Source organism: Alnus glutinosa, chromosome 6 (assembly GCF_958979055.1).
Source record: "Alnus glutinosa chromosome 6, dhAlnGlut1.1, whole genome shotgun sequence".
NCBI lineage: Eukaryota > Viridiplantae > Streptophyta > Magnoliopsida > Fagales > Betulaceae > Alnus > Alnus glutinosa.
In genome coordinates this window covers 27,933,151-27,951,922 of record NC_084891.1, presented here as the reverse complement: position 1 = coordinate 27,951,922, position 18,772 = coordinate 27,933,151, and the positions used below count along the sequence as shown (strand labels likewise).

At 37.2% G+C, this 18,772-nt stretch overlaps 3 protein-coding genes and 2 non-coding genes across 6 annotated transcripts; 3 read left to right on the top strand and 2 right to left on the bottom strand.

The window, feature by feature from the left end:
* Positions 1-218: 218 nt before the first annotated feature.
* LOC133871748 (monocopper oxidase-like protein SKS1) lies at positions 219-4,145 on the top strand. Its single transcript, XM_062309162.1, has 8 exons — positions 219-430; positions 520-629; positions 730-1,000; positions 1,303-1,405; positions 1,794-2,148; positions 3,062-3,436; positions 3,524-3,602; positions 3,686-4,145. The coding sequence occupies exons 1-8, from the start codon at positions 266-268 to the stop codon at positions 3,896-3,898; spliced, it is 1,671 nt and encodes a 556-aa protein (XP_062165146.1). The 5' UTR covers positions 219-265; the 3' UTR covers positions 3,899-4,145.
* A 232-nt stretch (positions 4,146-4,377) lies between these two features.
* LOC133872113 (small nucleolar RNA Z279/snoR105/snoR108) lies at positions 4,378-4,483 on the top strand. Its single transcript, XR_009900961.1, has one exon. It is a non-coding gene; the product is annotated as a small nucleolar RNA Z279/snoR105/snoR108 (small nucleolar RNA).
* A 3,396-nt stretch (positions 4,484-7,879) lies between these two features.
* LOC133872112 (small nucleolar RNA Z279/snoR105/snoR108) lies at positions 7,880-7,985 on the top strand. The gene has a single exon (XR_009900960.1). It is a non-coding gene; the product is annotated as a small nucleolar RNA Z279/snoR105/snoR108 (small nucleolar RNA).
* A 2,663-nt stretch (positions 7,986-10,648) lies between these two features.
* Positions 10,649-11,475, bottom strand: LOC133871403 (uncharacterized). Its single transcript, XM_062308859.1, has one exon. The coding sequence runs from the start codon at positions 11,455-11,457 to the stop codon at positions 10,825-10,827; it is 633 nt and encodes a 210-aa protein (XP_062164843.1). The 5' UTR covers positions 11,458-11,475; the 3' UTR covers positions 10,649-10,824.
* A 441-nt stretch (positions 11,476-11,916) lies between these two features.
* On the bottom strand, positions 11,917-17,957 carry LOC133871213 (protein PSK SIMULATOR 2-like). 2 transcript variants are annotated; one of them, XM_062308612.1, is made up of 13 exons: positions 17,040-17,957; positions 16,562-16,854; positions 16,322-16,414; positions 16,142-16,232; positions 15,646-15,739; positions 14,982-15,079; positions 14,556-14,625; positions 13,516-13,619; positions 13,301-13,417; positions 13,046-13,122; positions 12,872-12,916; positions 12,571-12,755; positions 12,344-12,484 (listed from the first exon to the last, which is right to left on the bottom strand). In XM_062308612.1, exons 1-13 carry the CDS (start codon positions 17,301-17,303, stop codon positions 12,477-12,479), a joined length of 1,539 nt encoding a protein of 512 aa, XP_062164596.1. In that variant the 5' UTR covers positions 17,304-17,957; the 3' UTR covers positions 12,344-12,476. The 2 variants fall into 2 exon arrangements, with proteins under 2 accessions (XP_062164594.1, XP_062164596.1); XM_062308610.1 differs by having other exon boundaries at positions 11,917-12,755.
* Positions 17,958-18,772: the final 815 nt, after the last annotated feature.

The following is an 18,772-nucleotide window of genomic DNA, read 5'->3' as shown; positions in this document are numbered from 1 at the left end:
AATCTGGAGTATCAGGCGTCGTCCATGTGACCAACCTACTTTCCATCAACAATTTTTCTTAATCTTTTTTTCTTTTTCTTAATCTAAATAAATAATAATAATAAAAAGGAATCACAAAAGAGAGAGAGAGAGAGAGAGAGAGAGAGAGAAATTCAAAAGAATACTTAATTATCTGAATTTCCTGCTCACTCTCCGCAGCCTCTATTACTTAAGCATACACCAAGGTCTCTTGTCTTGGACTTGGAGCATATTTCCGTTGCATCAAATGTATATGGATGAACAAATGGGTCTAACAAATTCTCGGACGTTTATTACGTCGACAATCCTCTGGGTATCCACGGCGTTGGCGATCCATGCCGAGTCATCGCAGATTTTCTTTGAATGGACGGTCTCTTATTCTCACCGTGCCCCTCTCGGCGTTGAGAAACAGGTTGGTTCCATTTCGTCAAAAAGCATATACATTTCTCTCTTAATTAGCCACTTCTTTATGAAATTGATCGGTAGAATTCCTTTTTATAGGTGATTGTGATCAATGACCAATTCCCGGGGCCAGTTTTGAACACAACCACGAATGATGTTGTGACTATTAACGTTCATAACAACTTGACGGATCCATTTCTTATGACATGGTTGTTGTTATATATACAGTGAAACCGAAACCTCTTACTCTATGAAATGATTCTGATCTTTTTGTTCTGATTTTGGTGAAAGTTTACGTTTTGGACGTAGGAATGGAGTGCAACTAAGGAGGAATTCATGGCAGGATGGAGTGCAGGAGACCAACTGCCCAATATTGCCCGGGCAAAGGTGGACATATAATTTTCAGGTTAAGGATCAGATTGGAGGCTTTTTCTATTTCCCTTCACTTCTTTTTCAAAAGGCTGCCGGTGGATATGGTGCCATTCGAGTGAACAATGGCCCTGTTATTCCTCTTCCTTTCCCTCAGCCTTACAAAGATTTGGATGTTCTAATTGGTGATTGGTACAATACTGATTCTCGGGTATATATGCTTATTGTTCGAACCCTAATTAATTAATTAAATTTATCTCTTTTTATTAGTTTAAATTTTAAGTGATTTAACATGGTATCATTAAAATAGACATTCTTAGAATCCAAACCCGACTCCACAATTTATCTCATTTAACTTAATTATTCATTGTGCTGGCCTTACTTGTTGAGATGGAAAATTTAAGCCCATAAATAAAGTGTTAAAATATTTATTAAATAATTAAATATATCAATTTTTATAAATTAAGCTTATGGAAATTTATTGTTTACTGAATGGTTTTGTCGTTGTTACAGTTGTTGAGAGCCTCACTGAATGTTGGGAACAGTTTGCCCGAGCCAAATGGAATCCTTATCAATGGGCTTGGACCTAATCAAGCAATTTTTGAATTTGAACCAGGTGAAATCCCGCTTATTATTATTATTATTATTATTTAAATAAAATTTCTTCGCGTCATATATTTTTGCGAGGAATTAAGATCGTCTAAAATTATCTATCCGAAGTGTTAAAAATTCAAGCAGATTGATTGTGAGTTATTATTTATGAAATCCACCTGCTCAAATAAAAATTGAATTGTCCAACCACTTACTCGGTCAGGTGAGTTTTATAAGTAATGTCTTACAATCATTTGATCTGTCCGAATTCTCTATACTTTGGATGGATAATTGTAGGCAATACCGAACCGTTTGGGAGTCTTTATGGAGAATCAATGTATACCAAAAGTGGAAGGGTTTCTTTGATTTGCTTGAAAGGCAAGCATTCAGCTAATGTTGCCCTTAAATTGTAGGGGCTACATACAGGCTTAGAATTTCAAACGTGGGCTTGAAAACGTCTCTCAACTTCAGAATTCAGGGGCATGTGATGAGGCTTGTTGAGACTGAAGGGTCTTACACCATTCAACAAGACTACAATAATCTTGACATCCACGTGGGTCAATCTTACTCAGTTTTGGTCACAGCAAAGAACCAGGCAAATTGCATCTCCTACTACATGATTGCGTCTTCTCGCTTTATAGAAGCAGAACTCCTGGGCCTTGCTATCATTCGCTATCCTGGCTCTGTTGAACCTCCACTGGGCCCTATTACCCGAGGTCCAGCTACATATGATTATACCTACTCCATGTCACAGGCCCATGCCATCAGGCAAGCATTTCCACACTCGTGTTGACCCCCTAAATTAGGGACCAAGATCCTCTCCACATGAGAGCATGTGTATAAAGACCGGTTTCTCTTAATTTGAAAATCAATTGGAAAAGATCCAAATGCCTAAATTAAGTTATTTAAATTTTACTGAAATTTGGACTACACGGGATTGTTGGGCTCATTTACTCCGAACAACTCAGGATGCAAAGCTCACCTGTTCGGACAAGTGAGACCTACAACATCACCCCACTCTTAGGTTGTCTGATTTTTTTTTAGGAATCCCAATGTCTCAACACAAACCAATGATTAGAATACCCACTTAATCATTTATATTAAGAGTAATGATTCACTACCACCTAAATATACAACTTTTCACCATTTTACCTATGTGGCAAGGTGGTCCCTCACCTTAATTTATTTTTAAAAAATAAAAAAATTCAAAAAGTAGTGGTGAAAAGTTGTATCTTTAAACGGCAGTGAATCATTATTCTTATATTAAATCACAACTTATTCTAAAAGTTTATTCATGTTTGAATTAAAATAGTCCACAATGTTTAGTCTCACACATAGACCTCATATCTGATACCATGTTAAGTTGATAAGAAATGTTATAGTTAATTATTTAATTAATAATTTAATAATTTCAAATCTATTTTAGATTAAAAATTTTGTTTTGTTGCTTCTAACTATATACATAAATTATAATACTACATTATTTAAAATTTTGAATTAACAATATATAAACTATTAGCTGTGTAAAATTTAATTTGAACCATTACATTTAAATCCTGGTCGTCAAAGTATATGCACTTGGGTCTAATAATGTTATGATAACAACTCTCTTTTTTAAGTAATATTCCGATATGGTACTTAAACCATTTGTCATGCAAAATTGTGTTTTTCGGTTGAACAGGTGGAATTTAATGGTTGGAGCAGCTCGGCCAAATCCGCAAGGTTCCTACCACTACGGCAGCATCAACATCACGCGTACACTCGTATTAAAGAACGGTATTATGATTGACGGGCAAGAACTTCGCTACACCGTTAATGGAGTCACATTTGTTCACCAGGACACACCATTGAAGTTGGCAGACTATTTCAAGCTCACTGATGCATCTTACTCTTGCGTTATTCCTGAGACACCAAATGATGGTACAGGTGTTCTTCCCACTTTTGGCACTTCGGTTGTTGACGCCGTCTACCATGATTTTATGCATGTGGTTTTTCAAAACCCTCTTCAATATATACAAACATGGCACCTTGATGGCTACAACTTCTTCGTTGTTGGGTGATGATTCTTCTCTCTACCCTTTGTAAATAAAAATAAGTATCACCTTACTTCTGATTCTAATGAAATTGGGAAATGAATTTGCAGCATGGAATTTGGGACATGGGATGAGAGTAAGATGGCAGGATATAACATGGTTGATGCTATTTCTCGCTCCACAGTCCAGGTTCGCTGACAGACATCATGTTTATTCTGCGAGCTATGCAAAACAGTCATGTTCTTAGTTACTTTTGCTGTGATAATTCGCAGGTATATCCAATTGGATGGACAGCAGTCATGGTAAAGCTTGACAATCAAGGACTGTGGAATCTTAGATCACAGAATGCAGAGTACTGGTATCTTGGGCAAGAGCTGTACATACGAGTCAAAGGTGTTGGAGAGGAAGACCCATCAACCATTCCTGTAGAGGATGAATCTCCAATTCCTGAAAATGTCATCAAATGTGGAGAGGCTATTCTATAGTTCATTCTGGGGCATATTTTAGAGTGTGTTGTTAATTCTAGCAGCAGTAAAATTTTGGGACAATTCCTGAAAATGGTATTCGAATGTTGACAGGCCACATTTCTATAGTTTATTCTTAGGCGTAATTTAGAGTGTATGTAGTCAATTCTAGCAGTAGTCGTTTTAATTTGGTAGAATTTCGGGAAAAAACCAACCCATGAAGAATGCTTGATTAGATGATTGTTTCTTAGATGAAGAATATTTTTGTTTAACATGACGCTGAAAAAATTGGATTATCGATTAATGTATTTGTTTAACAACTTGGATTATCGATTGATTGGCTACTTTGTTAATTAGATGGATAAATAGAGAAACTAAGGATTATGAGGATTTGTTGTGTAGTCCCACATGGAGAAGGAAGGACGCTATTGTATTGAAGCCGCTTCTATAAGTAAGCAAATTGAAGCCCCAAAAAGGCCATGATCCTTCAGGCAGTCAATGGGATGTGATGAGGGGTTCGAACTCGCAACTATGATGCGAGATGGGTGTCCGCTCCAAAGCCTGGTTACGACAATTGGGCACTCCCATCTTAACCAATCTGATCCTTTGCTTGAAGAATTCCTTACCCATTACTTCACAAAGTCTTTCACTTAGAACCCATTGGCCCAACGACTTGAAGTGGTCTCAAGCCCACCAGTCTATCATTATCCACTGGGCCCAAGCAAACCAGGGTTATTGGGAAAATAAATAGGAAACAAAAACGTAGTAGATACACATGGGAAAGTGAGAGTAACCCCTAGAAACAATATGGGAAAAGAACTTAGAAACATGAGAGAGTAATACCAACAGGCCTATAGTGGAAGAAGAAAATCTACGATTTTTGAGTGTGGCACCGATGGGTTGAAATCTTGAAGTTGAAGAGATATTTTGAAAAATCCTTCTTATACCGTATATGAATGAAGGAAGGGGCTGCGTGAAGCCTGGATTTGGAAAGAGAATGATGAAAACCCATCCAACTGTATATGAGTTAGAGAAGGAGAAGAAGAAAGGCCACAAGGCTGGAAGGAAGGAAATCAGTGCGGCGCGCGAGTTGATAGGATTGGACAAGGATTCTCTCTAGTTCAACTATCCAGTTAGTCTTATTTTAAGGGTAAAATTGTCTTTTTACATTTTTGTAGACAATTTTACCCTCTAAATATAACCAACTAACCGGAGAGAATCCAGATGCGATAGGATTAGGGTTTAGGGAAAAAAAATGATTCATATATACGTATTTTGATCTCGGGGTGGGGCGGGTCTTACAGGTTTGGGGAAAACAATTTTGCAAACTAGCTTGAAAATCACGGTTTCACTAAAACTTAGCTCGTGAATCATAAAAAAATTGCATAAAACCTGTGATATTCGGGGAGGGGCGGGTTTTACCCACTCATATTTAGTACAATTCTAGGAAAATTCCTAAAAGAAAAATGTTACACATATTCTAAAGGAGAGCTGATACAGGTGCAAAGGGAAGCTTACAAAAAATTTTACAAACTGACGTGGAATTTGACATGGCGTATTTTTAATTGAAAAACTTAAAAAGCCTCTTTTATAAACTTGACGTCAAAGTTTTCTGGTGAGAGAAAAAAAACCGGTAGGTTCACCGGGAAAGACTCCAACCAGACCCGACCACTGGCGAGGGAAAAAGAGATCCAGCCGATGGTCCATTCCCGAAGGCCATGGACGGTCGACGAGTGGAGCTCGAGAGAGATCCGCTTGGAAACAGAGATCCGGCCACCCCTGACGACCTCGCCAAATCCGGCCATATTCGAGATCCGGCCTAGCGTGGGTGAGATCCGGCCTTATCTCTCAAACCCACGCCAGCCGAGCGTGGGTATCCGGCAGGAGATCCAGATTCGGCCGAGACCCACGCATAACCAAATCTGAGATCCGACCAGATTTCTCAAACCCACGTCGGCCGAGCATGGGTTTCCAGCCGAATACAGTCAAAGATCCGGCCGGCTGGTGAGAGAGAGTGCCGGAGAGGGGGAAAGGGGGAGAAACAGATGTAGTTTTTTTTTAAACAAAAAAAAAAAATTGTGTAAATGAATTTTTTAATTAATAAAATGCCACCTCACATGCCAGGTCATTTTGTAAAGTTGTCTTTGTAAAAGTTTGTAAGTACCTCTAGCATTTTTCATTCTAAAGTGTTCACTTTCTACTGTGGCAATGAAAGTTACCATTAGATGTTACATATACTTTCATTTGTTATTTAATCAAATAGTAATTTTCACCATCACGTCACTACAAAAAAAGAAAAGAAAAAAGAATCAAATTCTAGACTGTTTAAAATCGTCCAAAAATGCAGATAAATCTTTTGGAATCAATTAATGTCGCTAAATGAATTTCTGAACGGTTTGGGCAAAACCGTCCAGACTATATATATATATATATATATATATATATATTTTCGATTTTTTTTTTTAATATATATTAATATAATTAATTAATATTTCTTAATTATCGTCCAGAATTTCTCTCGTTGCTTCTTTTTTTTTTTTTTTTTTCTTCACACTGGTGATGCTCTGTTTCTGGCCCTTGCTGAAAACTTTTTATTTTATTTTTTTTACTCTCTGCCGGAAACTTTTTTAAGGGCCAGTGAAATCTTCCCCTTCCTCCCCCCATGAAATCCAGCCCAAAATTAAAATTCGACTCCCTAACGAGACCTCAACCCTTCATCTTCGTCATTGGCAAAAAGGACCAAAAAAGAGCAAAAATAACCAAAAAAAAAAGGGACCAGAAATCACCAAAAGGGAGGCCAATCCATCATCGGATCTCCTCCCTGTCTCGATCTCGATCTCTACTTCTCTGAGTCACCCGATCTCCCCGGGTAGTGGCGATAAGTTGTGTGGCCGGGGCGGTGGGGGTGAGTGGTCGATTGTCTTGTGGAAAAAAAAAAAAAAAAAAAAAAAAGCAACAACAAAATAAGATCAAAAGATAGTGAGAAGGATTAGAGAGACGAGAGAGAGAAGAGAGTTTTGGGGAAAGAAGAAGAAGGAGAGAGAGAGCTAGAGAGAGATCGATGGTTTTAATTATTATAGAGATGGTTTCACACAAACCGGTTTTAAAAAGTCAGACTGTTCTAATTTTGGCTGGGAAAAAAATTGGAGGGATGTGGTGAAATAATGGGGCATCACGCAGATTGATGACATGGCATGGGAAAAAAAAATTCAGACAGTTTAGTAAAAACTGCCCATAAAATTCCAGAAGGTTTTAACTAAACTATCTGGAAATAATATTTACAGACGGTTTCGAAAAAAAACCGTCTATTAATTTATAGACGGTTTAGTTTTATGGACAGTTTAATCAAACCGTCCATAATAAATTTTTTACAGACGGTTTCAAAAAAATCGTCTACAAATTTTGTTTTCTAGACGGTTTTAGAAACCGCCTAAAAAAAAAGGGTCTATAAATACCTTCTTTTTTTTTTTTTTTTTTTTTTTTTGGTGGTAGTGCGTCAAAAAACGAGCACTTGAGAGTTTGTGAAGGCACTCTCCCCTTCCTAAAAATGGTATTCGAATGTGGAGAGCCCATATTGCTGTAGTTTATTAATTTTTTTGAACATAGTTGCTCAGCAACTTACAAAGTCAATTCTTAGGCATAACTTAGAGTGTAGTAATTAAATTCTAGCAGTTGTCCTTTTTAATTTGGTAGAATTTCGGGAAAAAGCCAAGCCATGTAGAATGCTTGATTAGGTGATTGTTTCGTTAGTTGAGCAATTTGGATGAAGAATATATTTGTTTTCTAATGGTTAAACGTGACACTGAAAAAGATTGGATTATCGATTTAACGTATTTGTTTAACAAATTGGATTATCGTTAGATAAATAGAGAAACTTAAAGGATTACGAGGATTTGTTGTGTGATCCCACATGGAGAAGGAAGGACGCTATTGTATTGAAGTCGCTTCTATAAGTAAGCAAATTGAAGGCCCGAAAAGGCCATGATCCTTCAGGCAGTCAAGGGGATGTGATGAGTGGTTCGAACTCGCAATAAAGATGCGAGATGGGTGTCCGCTCCAAAGCCTGGTTACGACAATTGGGCATTCCCATCTTAACCAATCTGATCCCTTACTCGAAGAATTTCTCTCTCCCTTTTCTTTACAAAGTCTCTCACCCAAAACACATGGGCTTGGCCCATTGACTTGAAGTGGCCTCAAGCCCTTCAGTCAATATATCATTATCCACAAGGCCCAGAGTTTCTCAGCTAGACATATTATTTAGTATTCCACCCCTATTGTGATAAATCAAAGTATTTTAACCTTTCATATCTATAAGAGGGTAATTAGTCTAGCCCTCTATTCTAACCTTTCACATTACCAAATCTTTTGGCTCATTGAAAGACGATTAGCGTGTATATTTCAAATCAATTATAGACAATAAATTTTTAACCTCTATTTTATTGTAATAACGGTCTACCTTTGAAGCTCGCCATTGAAACTTTATCACCCATATAATATAGTGTATATATGACAAAGAAAACTTAATCCTCAATTTGTTTTACAATAATGATATTCAGTTGCTTATATTGGTCAGTTGATACCTTACAAGTTACGAAAGAGAGGTGTTTGGCTAAAGGTCTTCTCTACTTGTAGCCTTGTGGGAATGGAACTTAAATTCTCACGGACATTTATATTCGATCGGGTCAACAAATGCTTAGCTAAAATTTAGCTGAAGAACACATCTTTTATTTTTATTTGAGCAACCTATTTTTTAAAGCACCCACATCCGGCTCAACTGCTTAACATTTTAGCAGTGGGCTTATTGTTAGACTCCACGTATTTCATCAAAGTCTAAGCATCCTTGAAGCCAATGACAACACAATGACACAAAATTGGGAATACTTTGGGATTTTCGGGTAGTAGTCAGGACCCATGGAATCCCGTTTTTAAGTGTACCGAGGCTTGGCCCTTCATTGCCCACTGCGCATGAAACTAGAATGTCATTCTCCATTGCAGCGAATAAAGCTATTGCTATGGCATCGAGATATAATGGAAGTGTTTGCGTTTGTAGAAGGACCAAGGAGAAGGAAATCACATCAACACCATCAGCAATGGCTTCGTGTATAGCTGTTACAACATCAGCGGAGAAACATCATATCCTTCATCCCATAAAACCTTGTACGTGGCCACCCTAGCATAAGGTGCAATACCTTTGGCTGTTCCTTGGGCGTAGCCAAAATATATAAGATGCACCATTTACATAATTTCCTGTAGCTATAGATCGAAGAAACCAAGGTCCCATGTCCCTAGCAGATTCCATGCTCACCCCACTAATGTTTTTGTAAGCCATGATACCCTCATAGAAGTACTTAGCTCGATCCAATAAGCTTTTTATTACACATGGAGGAATCAAAAGCTTGTCCTTCCTTACAAGATCCCCTCCACTTAGCTGGAGCTTCAGTAGTTGTACCATCATCCTTGAAACTCGATCAAGTTTTCTGGCCACAGACAGCTATCTAGCTATAATTCCAATGATTATATCTCGCCATAATTTGTGGTAGGCCAAAGACCATAGAAGTTATTGAGGTAGAGGAATTCAGGGGTGAAAGTGGTAGTAGGCATATATATATGACAACACTATCAGCGTAACTTGACAAAAATTAAGCCTGGGGACTTCTTTAACGTCTCTAGTTCATCTGGAGAAAGACGAGCACTAAATCCATGAAAAGCGTTGTCATAAGCATATATAATTGAAGGCGATGAAGATAGATGGTCTTCCAAAGTGGATGGATTAATGATGGAAGCCTTGGGCATGGCAGACTTATCCATGCATGTAGATGATATATCATGTTGATCTCTGTACCATGGCCCGGCCGGACATGGCATTGAGATTAATTAAGAAAAGCCACGCGCAAATGATGGATTATGTGTGGACGAGGAACCGCATGCAGTAGAAAACCACATGGCAAATATTTCTTGAATTGCCTGAAAGTTTTCTTTGGATAGTAGCGGTTTTGTCATATGCTTTAATACGGGTGATAAAGTTCAAATTGGCGAGCTTCAAGGTCGACCATTATTAAAATAGAGGTTAATTAAAACTTAATTTCTTATGTATCATTGATCAGAAATCTACTGGCTAATCAACTTTTTATGAGCCTAAAAGATTTGGTAATATGAAAGGTTAAAATATAGGACTAAACTAATTTCCCGGCCTCTTACATATATGAAAGCTTATATTAATTCTAGATTTATCGGAATAGGTGTTGAATATAAAACAATAGATATTACTAATTGAGTTATCAGAAACTCATCCCTAATATTCATTTTTCGTACGTTTAAAGCAAGGATGGAATTAAGAATATAATTTTGAAGGACTGGACTGCATTAAAATTTTATTTAGGAGGTCATCATTATTAAAGTGAAAAAACAAAAACCTTAAAAGAGGTGGGGGATTGGTGGGTTATCTTTTTAACTAATCCTAGCTTGTGAGATGGGATTAATTAAGGTTTTAACTATGCATATATATTCTAACTAGAAAGAACAAATTAATTTTACAGAGGTTGCGCTAAGATTTTAGCTCTAGGGAGATTGCAACTAATTGCGGGATAGAAATTTTGCTCGATGTTTGCGTGAAGTTCTCGAACGAGTTTGCAATTTTTTAATTAATTATGGTTACCTTTTGTAATTTTCTTTCAGGGTTGTGTCCACAATTTCTTTTTAAGCATGTTTTATGAATGCATAGTATGCGTCTCATTTTGTGATAATTACAGTCATAGTGAAGTCATATACCAGTAATATAAATCCCATTTTTTAATATACTCAAACACCAAAAGATGTAACTAACAAATTGCATGAGTACAAATCTTCGTATGGAAACCAAGACATAGAAAGAGGAACGATGGCCTCGGGAGAGGCCATATACAATGGAATGTTGGTTATTCCTCTGCCCAATTATATATAGTAGCACACTAAACAAGAAAACCAAAGGTAATTAGAGAGACTAAAACAACTCCTAGCACGAATTCCTTTTCTTCTGAAACCCCATTATCAAGAGGACTGTTGTTTACTAAGCCTTGCTGGTTATTAGACCCAAAAGGCTGATTTAGAGATGAATATGGCTGGTTAAACCCCGAAAAAGGCTGTCTAGTAGAAGAAAAGGGCTGATTAAAACCCGATAAAGGCTGGTTAGTAGAAGAAAATGGGTGATTGAAACCCGATAAAGGCTGGTTAGTAGAAGAAAATGGTTGATTGAAACCCGATAAAGGCTGGTTCCTGCCCTGTTGTGGATAACCCGTTTCTTGTTGGTTACCCGCTTCGGACTCTCCCTCCTGGCTATCCAAAGACTCTGCGGAAGAAGGTTTTTTATTTGAAATAGGTGGAGAGAGAGCAGGATCAACAAGTAAACCTGAAGGCTGGGATGACGCAGATGTTGGTGCAGTTTCATGACTCGGTGGGAGGCTGGCCGCCGGGGCTTGCTGTTTTGCGGTTCTCTCGATTGTACCTGCAGCCAAGGGGAGAGATTCGGAAGGAAAAACAGAGGAAGAGAGGAAGATGAGAAGAGAGAAAAGGATACAAGCTTTGTGGGTCTTGAAGGTCTTCATTGGTATGATCAGTGCAGATGTTGCAATTTGCAAATGCGGTGAATACGAACACGTTATATATAGGGGAGCAGGAGCAGGAGCAGGAGCATTATATGAAGTGAATGAAGTTGGTGCGAACTGATTTTTAAATTGAAGTAAGAGCAGTTGAGAATTGTGTAAGGTAAGCAAAACCATGCTCTGTGTGAATGATGAAGATCAATTAGTTTATGGAAGCTGTTTAAAAGACTGCAATAAGCTTACCTAGTCCATAAGCACTTTGAATGGTTGAATTAGATCCTTGAAAGGACTTCTATATGGAATGCAATAAACAGTTAGGGTACGTTAATTTGGTACATTGAAATGATTATCATTACTTAAGAACCATGAATGAGTATTATTAGGAATACAAGAAACTGGAATTGAATGATCATTATTATTCATTCATTTTTTGACGACAGAGTATCGACCAAAGAAGCAACATAGTGAAAACCATATGATTCTTTAAATATTCACAATTTTAACGACAGATATTGCCAGAGTTTATCAGTAATACTGGATTTTGAAGCTGAATTGTGAGCATGCCCTCCACCTCTTATACAACTGGGCTACTCCTCTGCCTCTGGGTATCCAAATTTAAGAGGCTAGAAGAAAAAATTACAATATACTTATCATATTATATACTTGGCATCTAACCACCATAAATAGGGATAATTACATGATAAAAATGAGAATTTAACCAAAAAATACAATGGAATGAAGAGAGGGGAGAGAAATGAAAATAGGATTTTGGGACTGAAGAAAAATGCCCGAAATGGGATATCGATCAAGAAGCCGAGCTAATTATAAATTCTGGCCCGTCCATGATATCCAAAACATCAGTCTTCAAGTCTTGTTTTGCACCGAACTTTCTAGTTGGGGAACTCCCAGTGCTCCTGCTCAAAGGCCAAACTCTGGTCCCACTCTTGCCGGCCATAGCGAATTCCTGGCTTTTGCTGATTCCAGGGACCCTTAAGCTTCCAATCACCTCATCTAACAAATTTCTATCTTCCTGAGAAAGTTGAATACCATGGGTTTTAGAACTACAGTTCATGGATACAAAATGTTGCATCTTGGAGTGAAACTCGAGTGCCTTACGAGTTGGACATTGTAAAGGCAGAGGCCTGAAACCATGATCTCTACGTCTTATTAAGCTGATCACACGGTGAAGAAAGGTCACCAATTTGAGGATGTATAGGTCTGTTTTCTCCTTATCTGCATAATACAGTGTCTGGAGGCGGGTCAGGTTATTGGTTGTGGTTGAACTCTTGCCGAACTCATTACTGTCCAGTGAGAACAAACACTTATAAATATCATTCTAGTAAGTTACCATTAAGTAAATGTTCCATACACAGCATACAGAGGACACACACACACACACACAGAGGCCATTACTGACCTAGCCTTTGCCCATTCTCCAACCCATCCAAAACCTTGATGTGCTCTGTCGAAAAAAAAGGAGGAAAATACATTAAGTTTAAACGAAAGACTATAACAATACTCAAAATTTAGAAAAGAACCGAAAACCAGACATATAAAGCAAAACACCCACTAAACACATTATATAACCTACCTAATTGTATTTGTGGCAGCTGGAACAAGCCACTTAAGAATCTTTTCCATTTCAGCTTTGACCTGAAAAATTGAGAGCTGTAGAGAAACAGAATGAGAAGCAATTAAGAATGATAGTAACATTCATGTGCATATGCATACACCACCAAGTGACAAACAAAAGAAACACTAAAGCTAAATCTCCATGAAGCAAGAAAATGAATAAGCAGAGAATACAAGAAATGGCAAGGGTCTAACTACTCTTAAGAGGAGATACCTGTTCCTTGGTATCAACAGTCTGCATTTGGGAACGCAGAGCCACCTTAACACTGTCTGGCAATGCTCGATATAATTGGTCTCTCAGATTTGGAGGAAGAGAGGTCGGGCGAGATGCCTGTTAGAAATGTAACTTTCCACTCAAGCACATGTACTCGGCAAAACAATACCAATTATATGGCATGTGATTACTGAAAAGGGGAGATTTATGCTTACAATGATATTTATCTGGCTGATTATGTTGGCATAGTGTAATGCAAGTCCAGCTTCCCCAAGTCTTTCAGGACCCTTACTAGGCTCCTCGTTAACCAATGTGGTACCTGACATGAATTGACAACTTCATAAGGATTTAAGAGTAATTCATTTGAAGCACATCTTCCAAAGCCAACAACTCTTAAACTATGTCCTAATGCCTTGAGGTTGATGGATCTGGAAAAAAAAATGATGAATGGTAGTAAATTTAGAAATAATGCCATGTTGCATTTGACATGATAAAACCATGCAGTAAGAAAGGATCTATGTACAGAAATTCATTTACATATAATGGAATTTCGACATTCAGATCTATCTACATAAGAAATCAATAGAGAAAGCCAAGGAATAACAGGCTGGTCATTGAGTTAGTTCAACAGTTAGATTAGGATGCCAAACCGAAATGGAAAACAAAATCCAACCAAACTAGTACGTCCTACATGACCAGGTTATACTTGGCAATAGGCAGAGGCTGTAGTATACCTAGGGCATATGTAGTTATAAAAGACAAGCGCTGCAAAGAAGATTCTAATTATATTTTTCTGGGAAGTAAGATTCTACATTCTTACAGGAGATTTTGCAATACAAAAGGGTAATATTTTTGCAGATGTTCTCATTTTCGGCCAGGAGCTGAAACTCTTGGGAGATTCAAGGGCAGCTAGAGGAAATTTGGCAATATTGGTGAATACTCGCACCAGTATGAGACTTTTATTTCAAAAGTACTAACTTATCCATAAAAGTTCCTCTTAAAACTCGCCACTTCCATAAACACACATCCAAAAAATAAAAAGTCAATTCATACCTAGAAGGGAAGTCATGAACGCTCAAGTGATAACCTTACTAAGTCCTATGGAGCAAGGATATGGGGAGAAAAATGACACATGAACTATCACATTTATGAGGCAGTTAATTGTTGCACGATGGACATTTTACTTTTTAAAGTGAATTCCCATATTAGAGAAAGGCATACTGGCTAGTCTCGTTTTGACATGCTGAGTTCATACCGCTATTTCCAAAGGCTTCCCAAATAGCTTGATGTATAATGGCAACAACATCCACGAGCTTCTTCACAATCTGCAATAAGAAACAAAATTTCAAAAAATATGTAACTCTACAAAGAGAAACAAGACTGAATAAAGTAGAAACTTTCGTCCATGACCTACCACAGATTCTTATTAAATCAATAGGTATTTAATATTTGATTGCCATCTACATTCATAGTATTGCCATTTACATCAAGAAAGGTAGTATAACATTTAATTCACAAAGAACAAGAACACCTAACCAAAACTAGCAATTTTATTTATAAATTGAAGCATAAAGTACCTTCAAGAACATAGAAGCAAATTGATAATTGATTTTTTCTATAGGTACCCAATATCATAATTTTTTCTCTTCAAAAAGAATAACATGTGCTCATAGTTATATACCTCTTCCAAATTTCTAGACCAAAGAGATTTCTTTTTCAGACGCCTTACAAGCTTTCCTTGCTCTTCTAGCTCACTGTGAAAATTTGTGAGACTCTCTCCTACAATTACAAAGAAATGACCTGTTAATAAAATTACTGCACCGCTGTTGTTGCCAGGCTTCTGGAAACTAGACACAAATTATTAACAAGCAATAGTTCGCATTTGAAAACCTTCTCAAAATTTAATCCAAAAACAATATATTATCTACTAGAAGAGGACGTTGATTAAATACTAACAAAAGACAATGAGATCAAAGGCCCGCAAAGCACAACAGAAGGTAGAAAATGAAAATTAAGTACCACTACAAGTGCAGAGATTTTTTCGTCAGTCATTGAAAAAGCAAATCCTTTCATTAAATAACAACATAAGAGTACTACTTACTGAAAAAAAAAAATCCTGATATCAATATAATGTTTATTCTTCTTTCAAGGTTTGTGTAGCATGACATATGATTGCTAATATGTGAAAAGGGGTTAGTTGGTCCAATAGCACATCAACCGATCTTAAATCACCATAACAAAGTACTCCGATATTTTTAGATAATTCCAAACGCCAAACTTCCACATAATATTACGCACATATCTAAGAAATCTGTGGTAAGTGAACAAGATTTTTTATGACTAACCTCCTCGAGGGAGATTTAAGGACTCCATTTCCTCAAGCTTTCGCTGATAATCTTGTTCAAATCTCTCGAAAGCATTCAGCTCAAGGTATAATTCCTATACAAGCGTAAAAGTTAGCTTCTTAGAGTAATCAAAGAGACCAATTATAATTTCAAGCGTAGACAGAAAAAATGTAAAATGTATATAGAGCACGAAAAATTAGTATTACGGTAAAAAAAAAAAACTGCAGAATATGCAGCACTTCAAATGATTTGATAAAACATCTCCAACATGTCTTAGAAGTGCAAATATATTATGTAATTTGAAAGATGGTAAAAGCCACCTATATCTATCTACCTATATATATACACAAAATCCTTAACATTTACACCATAAGATTTAGCGATAAAATGCGTAGAGTAGATAGGGATGGTCCAGTCCTGCATATGACATTGCACAATCACTACTACACCAACTATCAGTACAAATGGATACAAAGCTTTAAAATTATTAACTTACAGAAGTGCGCTGAGCCAGATTGGTCAACTCCTGGATGGTCGTTTCTGTGTGTACTTTAAGTTGTTTGTAGCTTGGATCATCAGAATCCAATCTGAAATAAAACAAGCAGTTCAAGAATTATATGTGCATTTTCAGCAAACATCAGCAATAAATCTATACTGCCTTTTATAAAGAACTTACCTATCAAAGCTCCGACCCAGATTGTGCCACCGTTGGTCTTTACATAGATTTCCAAATCTAATCACTTCCCCCAAGAAAACTTCGAACTCCTGCCTAAAAATGACCCAAGGTAAAAGAGGGGAAAATGAAATTATAAAAATATGAGAGAAAAAAAGTTACAATTAAATCCTATTGAACTAGACATAAAAGACAAGAAAAACTCATAGCAAAAGCAAACTATTCTCTCTAACAAGAAACAACCTTTTGTCAGCAGCAGCAAAACTTAGCAACTCCTTAATATCTGTGGAAACTAGTTGTTGTACTCCTGGATGTAAAATCTCTTTTTTCAGGGCCTGGATATTTTCTTCAGAAAGAGATTGCAACAAGTTAGCAGCTCTGGCTATTGTATTGGCTACTTCAAATGCCAATATGGATATTCTATTCCCCCTCGGAGCCAAGCCATTATTGGGATTCCATTTTAACAGGCGATTTCGAATATTGTCCAGAACATCTGCTGCCCTCTCGCCAGCTCTTCCTGGGCTCTTCTGGATAATCTGCAAAAGCAATAAAAAAAAAAAAACCAAGGATAGATAAATGACAGTATATCAAATTCCACTAAAGGAACAGCATTCCCTTAAACAGAATTCAAAATCATGAAATTGTGAAACAATATTCCCTTAACAGATCATATTTGTTAAAAAAACACCAACTATAATTAAATTCACAGTCGTGAACGCACGTTGCCTTTCGTAGTGGGCGTCGACGGCTTCGACCGAGTCGGTGTTGGTGATTTCGACCGATTCGGCGTCGACGGCTTGGAGTCGAAGGAAAACGACACTGACTTCGCAGTCAAATCGTATTTTCGTGTCGCTTTGCTGAAATCAACTGCATCAGAATCCGAATTGCAATCCCCTTTCTGATTGCTAAAGCTATTTATCGTCTTGAGCTTCGCTTCAACTTTCGCATTACGCTTCGCCATCCCGCCGGGGCACACTCCCCCCATTGTTCTCTCCCAAAATCGTACGAATTCAACGAATCTTCAAATTTTCTATGCGTAACATACCATTCAATTGCAAAATTCAAATTGTTTCTAGAAAAATGAAAAGAAACAAATTCAGTCAGTTGAGACTAATAAAACAGCTCGGCCGAGCTGTGCTCTGATCAACGGAGTCAACGAAACCACAAGACTCGACGCTTTCTTCCATAAATTCCCAGCAACCAAACAAGAAACCCTAAGTAACAGAAATCACCTCCCGTTTGTCAAATTCAGCAACTACGGAGCAAAAACGGGCAGTCAAAGAAAACTTGCATTCTTAGTCACAGAGAGAATTAGATAGAGAGAGAAAGTGAGAGAAAGAGACAAAGAACGATTTCAAATGACAAAACCTAAGGAGATCATATAACTACAAGAAGAGGAAGAGGAAGAGGAAGAGGAAGAGAGAGTATCTGATTGGACACAGCGGAAGAAGGAAGGTCGACAAAAAGGAATTCAACTTTCGGCTTTGACTGTGTTATATAGACTGCGAATACGAATTCTACCTCTCATTGCCAAACACCGCGTTCTCAGATAAGCAACGCAAATCTCGTGGGCAAATAAATGTAAATGTATTCCGAGCTGAACCGAATTTGAGAAAATGCACCAAACAAATAACAAAAGACAACCCAACCGAGAGAGAGCGTAATAAGAAGGTGATAACCAAAGTCCCGCCCACCGGGGCTGAGTTTTGAGTTTTGACGTGACTGTCACTGTCAGACGTGGAATTATAACTTTACCATTTTGCCCTTCTCGTTGTTCTCTATTTTTGGGATTTTTCGAATTGGCCGGAATAATTTTTTCCTTTTTAACTCGATCTTTAAAATTAGAGTAACGCGGTGGGTTCAAATGATTTTTTTTATGCCGGCCATTAAAAAATTAAAAATAAAAAGTCATTGAAAACATAATACGTCACCTGCTTTAAAATGAATGAGAATAACAACATTACTAATAAGTCCATCATCTATTTTTTGAGCAGATAAATATTAAAAAAGTATATACTTTTCGCATGCTATTAAAAAAAAATAATCTTAAAAATAATATTTTTAATCTACTGTTATTCTCAGTGACGGATTTAGGGGGTCAGTATAGGCTAAAGTAAAAAAATTATAAAGTAAAAATGAAAATTATCAACAAATTTTTTTAATCCCTGTTCATAAAAGCTTTTGACTTTATCCCCGATTATTCTATTGTGATAGTTTTTGAATAAAAAAAGTATTTGTTGAGTACTTACAAATACATGATAATTTTATATATTGAATTAAAGAAAATTTTTGCAATTCAATTTTCGAAAAAAAAAAAAAAAAACTAGTCGTTTTCTATGTACCTAACCGGGATTTTGCCATCCCTGGATGCAAAACGAGGCGACGGTCAAAGCGTAGAGCCGGCATTACACTTGCCACGTAGTATACGACTTGTAAAAGGTTTGAACCAAAGCG